The sequence below is a fragment of the Taudactylus pleione genome, unplaced genomic scaffold (genome assembly GCF_031769625.1).
Source record: "Taudactylus pleione unplaced genomic scaffold, aTauple2 ptg000327l, whole genome shotgun sequence".
Taxonomy (NCBI): Eukaryota; Metazoa; Chordata; class Amphibia; order Anura; family Myobatrachidae; genus Taudactylus; species Taudactylus pleione.
This window is the reverse complement of record NW_028284728.1, coordinates 1,064,863-1,085,743: the sequence shown is the minus strand read 5'-3', so window position 1 is coordinate 1,085,743 and position 20,881 is coordinate 1,064,863. Positions and strand designations below refer to the sequence as shown.

The window sequence follows — 20,881 nt, the reverse complement described above, 5'->3', positions numbered from 1 at the left end:
TGGTCCTATCATTCTCCATGTTTCTGGTGGAAGGGGATGCCAGAAACCCAAATGTACTTTCTTATTTCCTTACTTACCAGGTGCCAGTAACCATCTTCTTACACCAAGTCACTACTCGTTAATCATTTTCCAACTGTTGCATATACAGTGCCTTGCAAAAGTATTCACCCCCCTAGGCTTTTTACCTTTTTTGTTACATTACAACCTGTAATTATTATTTTTTTTATCTGAATTTTATGTGATGGATCTGCACAAAATAGTCTAATTTGGTGAAGTGAAATGAGAAAAATATATATAAAAAATAATCTTTATAAATAAAATTCTGAAAATTGGCATGAGCATATGTAATCACCCCCTTTGCTTTGAAGCCCCCTCAAAAGTTCTGGTGCAACCAATTACCTTCAGAAGTCACATAATTAGTGAAATGAAGTCCACCTGGGTGAAATCTAAGTGTCACATGATCTGTTAGTATAAACACACCTTTCCTGAAAGGCCCCGGAGGCTGCAACACCACTAAGCAAGAGGCATCACACCATGAAGACCAAGGAGCTCTCCAAACAAGTCAGGGACAAAGTTGTTGAGAAGTACAATTCTGGGGTGGTTTATAAAAAAAAATCCAAATATTTGATGATCCCCCGTAGCACCATCAAATCCATCATCATCAAATGGAAAGAACATGGTACCACAACAAACCTGCCAAGAGAGGGCCGCCCACCAAAACTCACAGACCGGGCAAGGAGGGCATTAATCAGAGAGGCAGCACAGAGACCAAAGGTAACCCCGAAGGAGCTGCAGAGTTCCACAGCAGAGACTGGTGTATCTGTGCATGTGACCACAATAAGCCGTACACTCCATAGAGCTGGGCTTTATGGAAGAGTGGCCAGAGAAAAGCCATTACTTAATGATAAAAGTAAGAAGACACATTTTGAGTTTTCCAAAAGGCATGTGGGCGGCTCCCCAAATGTATGGTGGAAGGTGCTTGGTCAGATGAGACTAAAATTTAACTTTTCGGCCACCACGGAAAGTGCTATGTCTGGCGCAAACCCAACACATTCCATCACCACAAGAACACCATCCCCACAGTGAAACATGGTGGTGGAAGCATCATGCTGTGGGGATGTTTTTCAGCAGCAGGGACTGGGAAACTGATTTGAGTCGAGGGAAAGATGGATGGTGCTAAATACAGGGATATTCTTGAGCAAAACCTGTTTCAGTCTGCCTGTGATTTGAGACTGGGACGGAGGTTCACCTTCCAGCAGGACAATGGCCCGAAGCATACTGCTAAAGCAACACTCGAGTGGTTTAAGGGGAAGCATTTAGATGTGTTGGAATGGCCTAGTCAAATCCCAGATCTCAATCCAATTGAGAATCTGTGGTCAGACTTGAAGATTGCTGTTCACAAGCGGAAACCATCCAACATGAAGGAGCTGGAGCAGTTTTGCCTTGAGGAATGGGCAAGATGTGGCAAGCTCATAGAGACTTATCCAAAGCGACTTGCAGCTGTAATTGCCGCAAAAGGTGGCTCGACAAAGTACTGACTTTAGGGGGGTTAATAGTTTTGCACGCTGAAGTTTTCTGTTATGTTGTTCTAAATGTTGTTTGATTCACAATATAAAAAAAAAACACAACTTCACAGTTGTAGGCATGTCCTGTCAATGAAATGATGCACACCTTCACACAATCCATTTTAATTCCAGGTTGTGAGGCAACAAAACATGAAAAATGCAAAGAGGGGTGTGAATCTTTTGCAAGGCACTGTAAATGTATTTGAATAAGGAAATTCTATAATAAACCGATAACGTTTATTCTATGTGTCGGCTTATACAAAACATAATAAAAAACAGGCCGGTCCTGGTTAAACTCCACCCCGCTGTCCCCCTCACCAGTCAGGCCAGTTTCTCCATTATGTCTGCTCAAGTTTCACTCTGTGCCATATACCAAGGGCCTTCTTTAGAGTTAGGTGTAAAGATGTTCCCTTTCAGTGGGGTTGGGTATGGCATCCCGGCGCTCAGGATCTTGACGGTCAGAATCCCGACGCCGACATCCCGACAGGGTTAGGATCCCCGTCGGTAGGTAACCTAACCCGACCCCTAACCCTCCCTACCTGCACTCCAAACCTAACCTTCCCCGTAGTGCCTAACCCTAACCCACCACCTAACTCCACTAATTGCCATCGGGATGCTGGTGCCAAGATTCTGACTGGTGTCCCGCACCAGCATTCTGAGTGCCGGCATCCCGCACGCCGGGATTTAAATCCCCTTTCAGTGAACCCAACAATCATTTTTTTATCTCAGTATTTTAAGTGTTGACGTTTCTTAAGCTACATATAACCTAAAATAGAGTGCAGAATTGCTTTCACATCCAAAATGCACAAGTCATCGTCAGCAGGTAACCTCTCACCAGACTTATGGGCATGCAAGAGATCCGCTTCTTACAAATCTAAGGTCATGGGCACTTGCCAGTAAACACTACCGATCCGTTTCTCCAGAGTCGGGACCACAAGTTGAAAACACAGTTGTAACGCACTTATATACAACAGAAAATGAAGGCCTCATGCGTATTACACAATGATGTAAACAGCGTGTTTATTTTTAGGTACAGATGTGTCCTTATACATCTAGCCTCTTTGCGCGCTAAACAGCCTTCTAGTCACGCCATGCCATAGGGTTACAGCCGCTGACACTGTAATGTAGCGTTTCGCATGCAGATACACCCGCAGTTGCACACAGAACATAGGCATGCTGCATATCATTTTAATCAGCAGAAGCTGCTTGTGCTAAATATTCTCATCACTGTACGAATAAGACGCATTAGAAGGTAAAAAGTTGCACGGAAAAAAACGCTTGGCGCTACCGAGTCACGTGGAGCTCCCGCGTTATGTGTAGCGCACGGAGGATAGATGTATGTTGACACATCTGTATGCTGACATAAAGGGACTGATGAAATAATGTGTCATCGCCTTTTATTATAATGATGTTTTTGTATGGCATAGTATAAATGTTTTCTCATTCATAAAACCAACACTGAGACGTTGTGCTTAGAGGCCTATTAAACCCGATGGTGGTTTGTGGCTCCAATTAAAGTACAGTCCAGTCCACCACAGACGAGTCAGCCAGCCTCTAGGCTCTTTCTTCAGCAACTGCAGAATTTTCAGTTCCACCTCAGTAGTTTATTTGTGGAAGACATTTCACACCCTGCTGCTGCTTGCAATGGAGGCAAGCATTGTTTGGGCTGGATCATTATTATGTTTTGAATTTATAAAGAAACTAGTGACCTGATTAAGGAATTCCCATATTCCTCAGTGATGTCACTAGCTCCGAGCGAATGATTGATGTTTGTGAATATTGGTTCTGCCCACAGAATGGCTGCAATGCGGTTTGACAACACCTTTAAGAATTTTTTATTAAACTTCTGACTCTGACTTTTTGCTATATGGATAATTTATATCTCATCTCTTTGGTCGCACGTCGCATCGTCAGATCTGCCATGCAGTAGGGCAGATCTGACAATCTAGGAGGCGATGCACTGTGAAAGTCTGGATGCAGGAGAGATCGTATGAAGATTGGACACCAAATTGTGTGGAGATCGTGTGCAGAGCTGTCGGGGAGAGTTTCAAGGGAAATCGTACACAAATCGTACACATCAGCTGATCGTGTGCAGATCGCTGTGTGTGTGGCCAGCTTTAGACACATTTATGGCAAAAAAGAAGCAAACAAGACTCCCGGTGCTAGCAGAGTCTCTCGGGACCTGGCGGCTCACTCACACCAGGCAAATCGCGCTGCATGGCGTATTATGGTTAGATGTATGAGGACACATCTGTAAATTCTGTGGGCAAAACCGCTGACAATTGGTGGCTTTGAAAGACCGCCATTTAGGAAATTTACCCCAGGACTTACATTTAAACTAGAGGTAACAACTGCATAGAAGATCATCCCTGAGGTTACACCTGGTTGATGTCAGTTTGCAGCCGCTCTCGCAATAGCAGTTTGCGGTAATATGCAAATGCTAAGCTTAGTGTTCCTTTTGTGCTGTAGGGCGCGATGAATTGTATGAGCTGTGAGACGCCCAATTTCAGGCATACTTGGTCTGTGCGTTTGCGCTGAGGATTGTAAACACACCAACGAATCAACATCGGTCGCACCATGGATATTTGCTGTAGCCTAGGGCCTACTCTCCTCTCATCCAACTATGCATGGCCTATGAAGCATTGGATCTGCAATTGGGAACGCAGCAACGTTCCCAGACACGCCTGTGACACAGGGGTGTATCTAGGGATCCAAGCGCCCCTGGCAATGTAATGGGCTGACGCCCCCCTACCCCCCCTATGCAGTGCCCCCAGTTGTAATCCCCCAGTAATCCCCCCCTATGCTGCATTGCCCCCAGTAGTAGTCCTCCTATACAGTGGCCCCAGTAGTAGTCCCCCCAATGCTGCATTGGCCCCAGTAGTAGTCCCCCCAAATGCTGCATTGCCCCCAATAGTAGTCCCCCCTATACAGTGCCCTCAGTAGTAGTCCCCCCCCATTACAGTGCCACAGTAGTAGTCCCCCCTATGCTGCATTGACCCCAGTAGTTGTCCCCACTATACAGTGCCCCCAGTAGTGGCCACCCCCCCTAAATTTCCCCCAGTAGTGGCCACCCCTGTACAGTGCCCCCAGCCATGGGCACCCCTCCTAAATTGCCCCCAGTAGGGACCACCCCTGTACAGTGCCCCCAGTCGCGGACACCCCCCCCTAATTTGCCCCCAGTAGGGACCACCCCTGTACAGTGCCCCCAGTCGCGGGCACCCACTATTTCATTGCACACCCCCCCCCTGCAGTGCCAGGCTTACACACGCACAGAAAAAAAATAAAGCTTACCTGATCCTCGCTCCTAACGCGATCGCCGCTGTCCGCTCTGAGTCCTGGCCGCTCTTCTCCTGCATGGGAGAGACGTCATGACGTCCCTCCCATCACATGCTGCTGGGGGAGCCGGCACACACTCATTAGTGAGCTCCAGCTGGCTCCCTCCTCGGAGGGAGTCTGTCTGACTCTCATTAGCTGGCTGCTATTACAAACACACAGCTGCCGCTGGCGGCTGTCTGTTTGTAAACTGTGTAAGGCAGACTGCTCTCACTGCGGTCTGCCCTACACTTGTGGGGCCGGTGGACTTGTCCACCCCTTGGCTGCTGGTGGCACTGCCGGACGGCGCCATCCTGGCCAATGGGTAGATACTCCCCTGCTGTGACACTTCCATAACTTGCCCATGAAACGGCCCCTTTATGCAATCACTTTAGGTCACCTCCCAGTCTCCACCTTGAAATTGCCCAGGGATTGCAAACCCCCTCTCAAGTGTTAGCAGTTCCACGAGCTATTAGTGGCCTGCTGATGGGCACAAAAATAGTGTGCATTGTATTTAATGGAACATTTTAGTTACAAAGGATTAAGGTAATGCGCATACATGGAAAAAGTATACACATAGGGCTGAATATAGATTTTGTTGCATCTTGAACTTGCAGCTCCTAATGGCCATAGAGGTGGAACAGGAGATGGTAGGGCTGGACGGGGTAGGCCGAGTAAGGGCATGTTAACATAATTGCAACTGAAGTAGACCTGGACATACAGTCAGGTGCATAAATATTGGGACATTGACAGAATTTTCATATTTTGGCCTCTATTCACCACCACAATGGCTTTGAAATGAAACAAACAAGATGTGCTTTAACTGCAGACTTTCAGATTTAATTTAAGGGTAATTACATACAAATCAGGTGAACGGTGTAGGAATTACAACGGTTTCTATATGTGCCTCCCACATTTTAAAGGGCCAAAAGTAATGGGACTATCAACTCAAAAGCTATTTCATGGACAGGTGTGGGCTATTCCCTCGTTATTTCATTATCAATTAAGCAGGTAAAAGGTCTGGAGTTGATTCTAGGTGTGACATTTGCATTTGGAATAGTTGCTGTCGACTCAATATGAGATCCAAAGAGCTGTCACTATCAGTGAAGCAAGCCATCATTAGGCTGAAAAATCAAAACAAACCCATCAGAGAGATAGCAAAAACATTAGGTGTGGCCAAATCAACTGTTTGGAACATTCTTAAAAAAGAAAGAATGCACCGGAGAGCTCAGCAACACCAAAAGACCCTGAAGACCACGGAAAACAACTGTGGTGGATGACAGAAGAATTATTTCCCTGGTGAAGAAAAACCCCTTCACAACAGTTGGCCAAATCAAGAACACTCTCCAGGAGGTAGGTGTATATGTGTCAAAGTCAACAATCAAGAGAAGACTTCACAAGAGTGAATATAGAGGGTTCACCACAAGATGTAAACCATTGGTGAGCCACAAAGACCAGATTAGAGTTTGCCAAACAACATCTAAAAAAGCCATTACAGTTCTGGAACAACATCCTATGGACAGATGAGCCAAAGATCAACTTGTACCAGAGTGATGGGAAGAGAAGAGTATGGAGAAGGAAAGGAACTGCTCATGATCCAAAACATACCACCTCATCAGTGAAGCATGGTGGTGGTAGTGTCATGGCGTGGGCATGTATGGCTGCCAATGAAACTGGTTCCCTTGTATTTATTGATGATGTGACTGCTGACAAAAGCAGCAGAATGAATTCTGAAGTGCTTCGGGCAATATTATATGTTCATATTCAGTGAAATGCTTAAGAACTCATTGGACGGCACTTCACAGTGCAGATGGACAATGACCCGAAGCATACTACAAAAGCAACCAAAGTGTTTTTTAAGGTTAAAAAGTGGAATGTTATGCAATGGCCAAGTCAATCCCCTGACCTGAATCAGATTGAGCATGCATTTCACTTGATGAAGACAAAACTGAAGGGATAATGCCCCAAGAACAAGCAGGAACTGAAGACATTTGCAGTAGAGGCCTGGCAGAGCATGGGATGAAACCCAGCGTCTGGTGATGTCTATGCGTTCCAGACATCAGGCTGTAATTGCCTGCAAAGGATTTGCAACAAAGTATTAAAAAGTGAAAGTTAGATTTAGGATTGTTTAGTTTGTCCCATTACTTTTGACCCCTTAAAAAACGGTGTAATTCTTACACTGTTCACCTGATTTGGATGTAATTACCCTCAAATTAAATCTGAAACTCTGCAGTTAAAGCACATCTTGTCTGTTTCATTTCAAAGCCATTGTGGTGGTGAATAGAGGCCAAAATATGAAAATTCTGTCAATGTCCCAATATTTATGCACCTGACCGTATATGCATATACACCTGTCAGGAGGCGTTTCCCTTTGTAGGTGCTGGTGGACTGGTGCAACGAGACACGATAATGATAACCACAAATCGCAGGTGATTATCTGATTGCAACGATCCCTCCCGCTGAAAGTACTTAATTCATTAGTGTGGATTATAGTGTGGACAGCAATGTCCCTGGCTGCAGTGGCTGCTTGTGAGATCTTGCGTAGGCCTACTGAAGTCAACTGGGCTGATGCACTGTGGCTCTGGCAGGGATCGCCGGAAGGGGGGGGGGGTTTCCACTCCCCCACTCCGGCAAACAGGATGTTCATACAGCTCGTCTGAACTGCTTCGCCTCTGGAAAGAGGCAAAGCAGGGTGAGCTATAGCGGCATCACCCGTGCCGCTATAATACATAACCCCCCCCATATGTTTTTTGTTTGGTTATTTCATAAAAATGAGATGTTGTAAACTGTGACTTAAGTGGAGCACCCATCATGCAGTGTATGAATTCTAATGTGAGATTTCAGAATGCTTCCATAGCCTTACTATGGCATAAACATTCTCACTTGTGTTTCTTTATTGAGCTTGTACAAAATATGAAAAAGGGGGGTCTGGGCTGCACATCCTAATTTAAACCTAATAAGAGGTGCTACCATGCTGAGACCTGTAGTTTTAATGCAGAAAAAAAGGGGGGGTGGATGCAGATGCACACTCTAAGCAGTAAGAATACTAAATATCAAAATATATATATAAACTATCAATTAGCATGGTTTAGGGACCCACCTGATGAGGTCACCGTGACGTGGTAGGTAGGCATACATGTACTAAGTAAGAACCTCAATAGAAAACCATGTTAATTGATAGTTTTTTTCTGCACTTGTACAAGTAATAATTTATTATGATGCCAAATTAAGCAGCATTCCCATAAAAAAGTAGGTATTTTTTGTTAAAGTCACCACTCTCACTGGCCATCAGAATAATCTCAGTAATTGCCATTTTCCTTGGTTTGGTTCCTCAGGTTGCTATTAATAATGTACAGGTTGAGTCTCCCATATCCAAAATGCTCGGGACCAGGGGTATTTTGGATAACGGAATATTCCGTATTTTGGAATAAATGCCTAACCATAATGAGATATCTTGGGAAAAGGACCCAAATATACACACAGAATGCATTTATGTGTTATATATACCTTATACACACAGCCTCCAGGTCATTTTATACAAAATATTCAATAATTTTGTGGCTTAAACAAAGTTTGTGTACAGAAATGAAATTCATTTATGTTTCATATACACCTTATACACAAAGCCTGAAGGTAATTTTATACAATATTTTTTATAATTTGTGCCTTAGACAAAGTTTGTGTACATTGAGCCATCAAAAATCAAAGGTTTCATTATCTCAGTCATGCCAAAAAAATTCCTTATTTCGGAATATTCCGTATTTTGTAATATTTGGATATGGGAGACTCAACCTGTATAAACCTGTGCAACCACCAGGGCCAGACTAACAAAGGGGTGGATAGGTCTACAGCTCCAGGCCTCAACATAAAAATAAGCTGTACAGCTGGCCACACGGTCGGCCATAAATCATTAGTGTTAAAATTGAATATCTATTTTTAGCACAAAATTAGGCAATTGTTTTACATATTTATGGAGACATTGAGGCTGATAGTGTAGGGGATGCACATGGCTCTGGCCACACCTACACTGGTGCTGGTTACAGCTTCTCTGCTCGCACTAGGCCCTTGATCATTTTCAGACCCTGGCCCATATACACGTCAATCCGGCCGAGGTAAACACAGTCACATGGCATATGGTGTAGCGAGCAGAGATGCTGTGAAATGCTCCCCTGAGCTCTATATGCACTGTAAAAACCTCCTGTACCCCCCTCTCTTGCCTTCACATGACATAAGAGTCTGTGTATGTGACTAGCAGCCATAATTGATACTTCAGATAGAGTACGAAAATTAGGTAATGATTTCTAGGTGGATAGGTAAGATAAAGCATGCATGTTCAAAAAGGTATTTAACTGATATCAAAGAGAACAGTCTTCTATGTTAGAGTGCCGCTTCATAATAATCATATATTATTATGTTGAAATATCCTGCATACTGATTATTCACTAACTGTGCTTATCTTTGTTTCAGGTGATGTAGGAATTACCTGTTGGCTTGTGGTTTGCAACAAAGTTGTAGCCGTTCTGTTGTACCCTATAAGCTGAGAACAAAGTACAGACAAGACCGTGTTCCTACAAGCTGCAGCCTGTATTAATTTATGTGCGTAACATATTGTTTACATGCCCTCCGAAAGCCTAGGATATATTTATTCATTTCTGTTAACAATATGATGTGTTATATTATATATCTATATGTGTGTTTACTTTAAATCATGTCATAGCATCTAATCAAGTAATTATATATTTTATTTTTAGCTTGAAATAGTTTCTATTTACATGTGAATAAAGCAGTGCATGGCGATTCCAACCTACTCTAGTGATGCATTATTGCTGACTTTCCTGACGCTACAGCACTAGCTATGTCTTGTTCACAATCACAAGTCACCATAATGTCGACATGTACAATATGCCGACAGGCAACATGTCCTCATGTTCAGAATGTCAATTTGCAAAATGTCAACATGTTCGAAATGTCTACTGCTACATAACCTAGACAACCAATTTTATGCCTAACCATAAAATTTCTATCACCCTCATTACATTATAATGCTGATTGCCGACATTGTGATTATAGACAAAATGACTTCAGCCCATTGGATAAAACATTTATCCTAGCATTACAGGCCTATTTAGATATTCATATTTATATAAAGAAATGAAAAACCCAAACTTATACTTGTCATACAGCAGCCATCGAGAATAGAGAGGGTCTCTATACAAACTTATACTTGTCATACAGCAGCCATCGAGAATAGAGAGGGTCTCTATACAAACTTATACTTGTCATACAGCAGCCATCGAGAATAGAGAGGGTCTCTATACAAACTTATACTTGTCATACAGCAGCCATCGATGAATAGAGAGGGTCTGTATACAAACTTATACTTGTCATACAGCAGCCATCGAGAATAGAGAGGGTCTCTATACAAACTTATACTTGCCATACAGCAGCCATCGAGAATAGAGAGGGTCTCTATACAAACTTATACTTGTCATACAGCAGCCATCGAGAATAGAGAGGGTCTCTATACAAACTTATACTTGTCATACAGCAGCCATCGAGAATAGAGAGGGTCTCTATACAAACTTATACTTGCCATACAGCAGCCATCGAGAATAGAGAGGGTCTCTATACAAACTTATACTTGTCATACAGCAGCCATCGAGAACAGAGAGGGTCTCTATACAAACTTATACTTGCCATACAGCAGCCATCGAGAACAGAGAGGGTCTCTATACAGACTTATACTTGTCATACAGCAGCCATCGAGAACAGAGAGGGTCTCTATACAAACTTATACTTGTCATACAGCAGCCATCGAGAATAGAGAGGGTCTCTATACAAGCTTATACTTGCCATACAGCAGCCATCGAGAACAGAGAGGGTCTCTTTACAAACTTATACTTGTCATACAGAAGCCATCGATGAATAGAGAGGGTCTCTATACAAACTTATACTTGCCATACAGCAGCCATCGATGAATAGAGAGGGTCTCTATACAAACTTATACTTGTCATACAGCAGCCATCGAGAACAGAGAGGGTCTCTATACAAACTTATACTTGTCATACAGCAGCCATCGAGAATAGAGAGGGTCTCTATACAAACTTATACTTGTCATACAGCAGCCATCGAGAATAGAGAGGGTCTCTATACAAACTTATACTTGTCATACAGCAGCCATCGAGAACAGAGAGGGTCTCTATACAAACTTATACTTGCCATACAGCAGCCATCGAGAATAGAGAGGGTCTCTATACAAACTTATACTTGCCATACAGCAGCCATCGAGAACAGAGAGGGTCTCTATACAGACTTATACTTGTCATACAGCAGCCATCGAGAATAGAGAGGGTCTCTTTACAAACTTATACTTGTCATACAGAAGCCATCGATGAATAGAGAGGGTCTCTATACAAACTTATACTTGCCATACAGCAGCCATCGATGAATAGAGAGGGTCTCTATACAAACTTATACTTGTCATACAGCAGCCATCGAGAACAGAGAGGGTCTCTATACAAACTTATACTTGTCATACAGCAGCCATCGAGAATAGAGAGGGTCTCTATACAAACTTATACTTGCCATACAGCAGCCATCGAGAATAGAGAGGGTCTCTATACAAACTTATACTTGTCATACAGCAGCCATCGAGAATAGAGAGGGTCTCTATACAAACTTATACTTGTCATACAGCAGCCATCGAGAACAGAGAGGGTCTCTATACAAACTTATACTTGTCATACAGCAGCCATCGAGAATAGAGAGGGTCTCTATACAAACTTATACTTGTCATACAGCAGCCATCGAGAATAGAGAGGGTCTCTATACAAACTTATACTTGTCATACAGCAGCCATCGAGAACAGAGAGGGTCTCTATACAAACTTATACTTGTCATACAGCAGCCATCGAGAATAGAGGGTCTCTATACAAACTTATACTTGTCATACAGCAGCCATCGAGAATAGAGGGTCTCTATACAAACTTATACTTGTCATACAGCAGCCATCGAGAACAGAGAGGGTCTCTATACAAACTTATACTTGTCATACAGCAGCCATCGAGAACAGAGAGGTTCTCTATACAAACTTATACTTGTCATACAGCAGCCATCGATGAATAGAGAGGGTCTCTATACAAACTTATACTTGCCATACAGCAGCCATCGAGAATAGAGAGGGTCTCTATACAAACTTATACTTGCCATACAGCAGCCATCGAGAATAGAGAGGGTCTCTATACAAACTTATACTTGCCATACAGCAGCCATCGAGAATAGAGAGGGTCTCTATACAAACTTATATTTGTCATACAGCAGCCATCGATGAATAGAGAGGTTCTCTATACAAACTTATACTTGTCATACAGCAGCCTTCGATGAATAGAGAGGTTCTCTATACAAACTTATACTTGTCATACAGCAGCCATCGATGAATAGAGAGGGTCTCTATACAAACTTATACTTGTCATACAGCAGCCATCGATGAATAGAGAGGGTCTCTATACAAACTTATACTTGTCATACAGCAGCCATCGAGAATAGAGGGTCTCTATACAAACTTATACTTGTCATACAGCAGCCATCGAGAATAGAGAGGGTCTCTATACAAACTTATACTTGTCATACAGCAGCCATCGAGAATAGAGAGGGTCTCTATACAAACTTATACTTGTCATACAGCAGCCATCGATGAATAGAGAGGGTCTCTATACAAACTTATACTTGTCATACAGCAGCCATCGAGAATAGAGAGGGTCTCTATACAAACTTATACTTGCCATACAGCAGCCATCGAGAATAGAGAGGGTCTCTATACAAACTTATACTTGTCATACAGCAGCCATCGAGAACAGAGAGGGTCTCTATACAGACTTATACTTGTCATACAGAAGCCATCGAGAATAGAGAGGGTCTCTATACAAACTTATACTTGTCATACAGCAGCCATCGAGAACAGAGAGGGTCTCTATACAAACTTATACTTGCCATACAGCAGCCATCGAGAATAGAGAGGGTCTCTATACAAACTTATACTTGTCATACAGCAGCCATCGAGAATAGAGAGGGTCTCTATACAAACTTATACTTGTCATACAGCAGCCATCGAGAATAGAGAGGGTCTCTATACAAACTTATACTTGTCATACAGCAGCCATCGAGAACAGAGAGGGTCTCTATACAAACTTATACTTGTCATACAGCAGCCATCGAGAACAGAGAGGGTCTCTATACAAACTTATACTTGTCATACAGCAGCCATCGAGAACAGAGAGGTTCTCTATACAAACTTATACTTGTCATACAGCAGCCATCGATGAATAGAGAGGGTCTCTATACAAACTTATACTTGTCATACAGCAGCCATCGAGAATAGAGAGGGTCTCTATACAAACTTATACTTGTCATACAGCAGCCATCGAGAATAGAGAGGGTCTCTATACAAACTTATACTTGTCATACAGCAGCCATCGAGAACAGAGAGGGTCTCTATACAAACTTATACTTGCCATACAGCAGCCATCGAGAACAGAGTGGGTCTCTTTACAAACTTATACTTGTCATACAGCAGCCATCGAGAATAGAGAGGGTCTCTATACAAACTTATATTTGTCATACAGCAGCCATCGATGAATAGAGAGGTTCTCTATACAAACTTATACTTGTCATACAGCAGCCATCGATGAATAGAGAGGTTCTCTATACAAACTTATACTTGTCATACAGCAGCCATCGATGAATAGAGAGGGTCTCTATACAAACTTATACTTGCCATACAGCAGCCATCGATGAATAGAGAGGGTCTCTATACAAACTTATACTTGCCATACAGCAGCCATCGAGAATAGAGGGTCTCTATACAAACTTATACTTGCCATACAGCAGCCATCGAGAATAGAGGGTCTCTATACAAACTTATACTTGTCATACAGCAGCCATCGAGAACAGAGAGGGTCTCTATACAAACTTATACTTGTCATACAGCAGCCATCGAGAACAGAGAAGGTCTCTATACAAACTTATACTTGTCATACAGCAGCCATCGAGAATAGAGGGTCTCTATACAAACTTATACTTGTCATACAGCAGCCATCGAGAACAGAGAGGGTCTCTATACAAACTTATACTTGCCATACAGCAGCCATTGAGAACAGAGAGGTTCTCTATACAAACTTATACTTGCCATACAGCAGCCATCGAAAATAGAGAGGGTCTCTATACAAACTTATACTTGCCATACAGCAGCCATCGAGAATAGAGAGGGTCTCTATACAAACTTATACTTGCCATACAGCAGCCATCGAGAATAGAGAGGGTCTCTATACAAACTTATACTTGCCATACAGCAGCCATCGAGAACAGAGAGGGTCTCTATACAGACTTATACTTGTCATACAGCAGCCATCGAGAATAGAGAGGGTCTCTTTACAAACTTATACTTGTCATACAGAAGCCATCGATGAATAGAGAGGGTCTCTATACAAACTTATACTTGTCATACAGCAGCCATCGATGAATAGAGAGGGTCTCTATACAAACTTATACTTGTCATACAGCAGCCATCGAGAATAGAGAGGGTCTCTATACAAACTTATACTTGCCATACAGCAGCCATCGAGAATAGAGAGGGTCTCTATACAAACTTATACTTGCCATACAGCAGCCATCGAGAATAGAGAGGGTCTCTATACAAACTTATACTTGCCATACAGCAGCCATCGAGAATAGAGAGGGTCTCTATACAAACTTATACTTGCCATACAGCAGCCATCGAGAATAGAGAGGGTCTCTATACAAACTTATACTTGTCATATAGCAGCCATCGAGAATAGACAGGGTCTCTATACAAACTTATACTTGTCATACAGCAGCCATCGAGAATAGAGAGGGTCTCTATACAAACTTATACTTGTCATACAGCAGCCATCGATGAATAGAGAGGTTCTCTATACAAACTTATACTTGTCATACAGCAGCCTTCGATGAATAGAGAGGTTCTCTATACAAACTTATACTTGTCATACAGCAGCCATCGATGAATAGAGAGGGTCTCTATACAAACTTATACTTGCCATACAGCAGCCATCGATGAATAGAGAGGGTCTCTATACAAACTTATACTTGCCATACAGCAGCCATCGATGAATAGAGAGGGTCTCTATACAAACTTATACTTGCCATACAGCAGCCATCGAGAATAGAGAGGGTCTCTATACAAACTTATACTTGCCATACAGCAGCCATCGATGAATAGAGAGGGTCTCTATACAAACTTATACTTGTCATACAGCAGCCATCGAGAATAGAGAGGGTCTCTATACAAACTTATACTTGTCATACAGCAGCCATCGAGAATAGAGAGGGTCTCTATACAAACTTATACTTGTCATACAGCAGCCATCGAGAATAGAGAGGGTCTCTATACAAACTTATACTTGTCATATAGCAGCCATCGAGAATAGAGAGGGTCTCTATACAAACTTATACTTGTCATACAGCAGCCATCGAGAACAGAGAGGGTCTCTATACAAACTTATACTTGCCATACAGCAGCCATCGAGAATAGAGAGGGTCTCTATACAAACTTATACTTGTCATACAGCAGCCATCGAGAATAGAGAGGGTCTCTATACAAACTTATACTTGTCATACAGCAGCCATCGAGAACAGAGAGGGTCTCTATACAAACTTATACTTGTCATACAGCAGCCATCGAGAACAGAGAGGGTCTCTATACAAACTTATACTTGTCATACAGCAGCCATCGAGAACAGAGAGGGTCTCTATACAAACTTATACTTGTCATACAGCAGCCATCGATGAATAGAGAGGGTCTCTATACAAACTTATACTTGTCATACAGCAGCCATCGAGAATAGAGAGGGTCTCTATACAAACTTATACTTGTCATACAGCAGCCATCGAGAATAGAGAGGGTCTCTATACAAACTTATACTTGTCATACAGCAGCCATCGAGAACAGAGAGGGTCTCTATACAAACTTATACTTGTCATACAGCAGCCATCGAGAACAGAGAGGGTCTCTATACAAACTTATACTTGCCATACAGCAGCCATCGAGAACAGAGTGGGTCTCTATACAAACTTATACTTGTCATACAGCAGCCATCGAGAATAGAGAGGTTCTCTATACAAACTTATATTTGTCATACAGCAGCCATCGATGAATAGAGAGGTTCTCTATACAAACTTATACTTGTCATACAGCAGCCATCGATGAATAGAGAGGTTCTCTATACAAACTTATACTTGTCATACAGCAGCCATCGATGAATAGAGAGGGTCTCTATACAAACTTATACTTGCCATACAGCAGCCATCGAGAATAGAGGGTCTCTATACAAACTTATACTTGCCATACAGCAGCCATCGAGAATAGAGGGTCTCTATACAAACTTATACTTGTCATACAGCAGCCATCGAGAACAGAGAGGGTCTCTGTACAAACTTATACTTGTCATACAGCAGCCATCGAGAACAGAGAGGGTCTCTGTACAAACTTATACTTGTCATACAGCAGCCATCGAGAATAGAGGGTCTCTATACAAACTTATACTTGTCATACAGCAGCCATCGAGAATAGAGGGTCTCTATACAAACTTATACTTGTCATACAGCAGCCATCGAGAACAGAGAGGTTCTCTATACAAACTTATACTTGCCATACAGCAGCCATCGAGAACAGAGAGGTTCTCTATACAAACTTATACTTGCCATACAGCAGCCATCGAAAATAGAGAGGGTCTCTATACAAACTTATACTTGCCATACAGCAGCCATCGAGAATAGAGAGGGTCTCTATACAAACTTATACTTGCCATACAGCAGCCATCGAGAATAGAGAGGGTCTCTATACAAACTTATACTTGTCATACAGCAGCCATCGAGAATAGAGAGGGTCTCTTTACAAACTTATACTTGTCATACAGAAGCCATCGATGAATAGAGAGGGTCTCTTTACAAACTTATACTTGTCATACAGCAGCCATCGATGAATAGAGAGGGTCTCTATACAAACTTATACTTGTCATACAGCAGCCATCGATGAATAGAGAGGGTCTCTATACAAACTTATACTTGCCATACAGCAGCCATCGAGAATAGAGAGGGTCTCTATACAAACTTATACTTGCCATACAGCAGCCATCGAGAATAGAGAGGGTCTCTATACAAACTTATACTTGCCATACAGCAGCCATCGAGAATAGAGAGGGTCTCTATACAAACTTATACTTGCCATACAGCAGCCATCGAGAATAGAGAGGGTCTCTATACAAACTTATACTTGCCATACAGCAGCCATCGAGAATAGAGAGGGTCTCTATACAAACTTATACTTGTCATATAGCAGCCATCGAGAATAGACAGGGTCTCTATACAAACTTATACTTGTCATATAGCAGCCATCGAGAATAGACAGGGTCTCTATACAAACTTATACTTGCCATACAGCAGCCATCGATGAATAGAGAGGGTCTCTATACAAACTTATACTTGTCATACAGAAGCCATCGAGAATAGAGAGGGTCTCTATACAAACTTATACTTGTCATACAGCAGCCATCGAGAATAGAGAGGGTCTCTTTACAAACTTATACTTGTCATACAGCAGCCATCGAGAATAGAGAGGGTCTCTTTACAAACTTATACTTGTCATACAGAAGCCATCGAGAATAGAGAGGGTCTCTATACAAACTTATACTTGTCATATAGCAGCCATCGAGAATAGAGAGGGTCTCTATACAAACTTATACTTGTCATACAGCAGCCATCGAGAACAGAGAGGGTCTCTATACAAACTTATACTTGTCATACAGCAGCCATCGAGAATAGAGAGGGTCTCTATACAAACTTATACTTGCCATACAGCAGCCATCGAGAATAGAGGGTCTCTATACAAACTTATACTTGTCATACAGCAGCCATCGAGAACAGAGAGGGTCTCTAGACAAACTTATACTTGTCATACAGCAGCCATCGAGAACAGAGAGGGTCTCTATACAAACTTATACTTGTCATACAGCAGCCATCGAGAATAGAGGGTCTCTATACAAACTTATACTTGTCATACAGCAGCCATCGAGAATAGAGGGTCTCTATACAAACTTATACTTGTCATACAGCAGCCATCGAGAACAGAGAGGGTCTCTATACAAACTTATACTTGTCATACAGCAGCCATCGAGAACAGAGAGGTTCTCTATACAAACTTATACTTGCCATACAGCAGCCATCGAGAATAGAGAGGGTCTCTATACAAACTTATACTTGTCATACAGCAGCCATCGAGAATAGAGAGGGTCTCTATACAAACTTATACTTGTCATACAGCAGCCATCGAGAATAGAGAGGGTCTCTATACAAACTTATACTTGTCATACAGCAGCCATCGAGAACAGAGAGGGTCTCTATACAAACTTATACTTGTCATACAGCAGCCATCGAGAACAGAGAGGGTCTCTATACAAACTTATACTTGTCATACAGCAGCCATCGAGAACAGAGAGGTTCTCTATACAAACTTATACTTGTCATACAGCAGCCATCGATGAATAGAGAGGGTCTCTATACAAACTTATACTTGTCATACAGCAGCCATCGAGAATAGAGAGGGTCTCTATACAAACTTATACTTGTCATACAGCAGCCATCGAGAATAGAGAGGGTCTCTATACAAACTTATACTTGCCATACAGCAGCCATCGAGAACAGAGAGGGTCTCTATACAAACTTATACTTGCCATACAGCAGCCATCGAGAACAGAGTGGGTCTCTTTACAAACTTATACTTGTCATACAGCAGCCATCGAGAATAGAGAGGGTCTCTATACAAACTTATATTTGTCATACAGCAGCCATCGATGAATAGAGAGGTTCTCTATACAAACTTATACTTGTCATACAGCAGCCATCGATGAATAGAGAGGTTCTCTATACAAACTTATACTTGTCATACAGCAGCCATCGATGAATAGAGAGGGTCTCTATACAAACTTATACTTGCCATACAGCAGCCATCGATGAATAGAGAGGGTCTCTATACAAACTTATACTTGCCATACAGCAGCCATCGAGAATAGAGGGTCTCTATACAAACTTATACTTGCCATACAGCAGCCATCGAGAATAGAGGGTCTCTATACAAACTTATACTTGTCATACAGCAGCCATCGAGAACAGAGAGGGTCTCTATACAAACTTATACTTGTCATACAGCAGCCATCGAGAACAGAGAGGGTCTCTATACAAACTTATACTTGTCATACAGCAGCCATCGAGAATAGAGGGTCTCTATACAAACTTATACTTGTCATACAGCAGCCATCGAGAACAGAGAGGGTCTCTATACAAACTTATACTTGCCATACAGCAGCCATTGAGAACAGAGAGGTTCTCTATACAAACTTATACTTGCCATACAGCAGCCATCGAAAATAGAGAGGGTCTCTATACAAACTTATACTTGCCATACAGCAGCCATCGAGAATAGAGAGGGTCTCTATACAAACTTATACTTGCCATACAGCAGCCATCGAGAATAGAGAGGGTCTCTATACAAACTTATACTTGCCATACAGCAGCCATCGAGAACAGAGAGGGTCTCTTTACAAACTTATACTTGTCATACAGAAGCCATCGATGAATAGAGAGGGTCTCTTTACAAACTTATACTTGTCATACAGAAGCCATCGATGAATAGAGAGGGTCTCTATACAAACTTATACTTGTCATACAGCAGCCATCGATGAATAGAGAGGGTCTCTATACAAACTTATACTTGTCATACAGCAGCCATCGAGAATAGAGAGGGTCTCTATACAAACTTATACTTGCCATACAGCAGCCATCGAGAATAGAGAGGGTCTCTATACAAACTTATACTTGCCATACAGCAGCCATCGAGAATAGAGAGGGTCTCTATACAAACTTATACTTGCCATACAGCAGCCATCGAGAATAGAGAGGGTCTCTATACAAACTTATACTTGCCATACAGCAGCCATCGAGAATAGAGAGGGTCTCTATACAAACTTATACTTGTCATATAGCAGCCATCGAGAATAGACAGGGTCTCTATACAAACTTATACTTGTCATACAGCAGCCATCGAGAATAGAGAGGGTCTCTATACAAACTTATACTTGTCATACAGCAGCCATCGAGAATAGAGAGGGTCTCTATACAAACTTATACTTGTCATACAGCAGCCATCGAGAATAGAGAGGGTCTCTATACAAACTTATACTTGTCATACAGCAGCCATCGAGAACAGAGAGGGTCTCTATACAAACTTATACTTGTCATACAGCAGCCATCGAGAACAGAGAGGGTCTCTATACAAACTTATACTTGTCATACAGCAGCCATCGAGAATAGAGAGGGTCTCTATACAAACTTATACTTGTCATATAGCAGCCATCGAGAATAGAGAGGGTCTCTATACAAACTTATACTTGCCATACAGCAGCCATCGATGAATAGAGAGGGTCTCTATACAAACTTATACTTGTCATACAGCAGCCATCGATGAATAGAGAGGTTCTCTATACAAACTTATACTTGTCATACAGCAGCCTTCGATGAATAGAGAGGTTCTCTATACAAACTTATACTTGTCATACAGCAGCCATCGATGAATAGAGAGGGTCTCTATACAAACTTATACTTGCCATACAGCAGCCATCGATGAATAGAGAGGGTCTCTATACAAACTTATACTTGCCATACAGCAGCCATCGATGAATAGAGAGGGTCTCTATACAAACTTATACTTGCCATGCAGCAGCCATCGATGAATAGAGAGGGTCTCTATACAAACTTATACTTGCCATACAGCAGCCATCGAGAATAGAGAGGGTCTCTATACAAACTTATACTTGCCATACAGCAGCCATCGATGAATAGAGAGGGTCTCTATACAAACTTATACTTGTCATACAGCAGCCATCGAGAATAGAGAGGGTCTCTATACAAACTTATAC

General features: G+C 42.2%; 1 protein-coding gene across 1 annotated transcript in view; it reads left to right on the top strand.

Moving 5' to 3' along the window:
* Positions 1 to 9,675, top strand: part of GET1 (guided entry of tail-anchored proteins factor 1) — a 107,669-nt gene extending 97,994 nt beyond the window's left edge. Inside the window, exon 5 of the mRNA XM_088443137.1 lies at positions 9,345 to 9,675. Within this exon, the coding sequence (XP_088299263.1) occupies positions 9,345 to 9,418 (74 nt within the window). The 3' untranslated portion in view covers positions 9,419 to 9,675. The remainder of the gene's footprint in view (positions 1 to 9,344) is intronic.
* Positions 9,676 to 20,881: the final 11,206 nt, after the last annotated feature.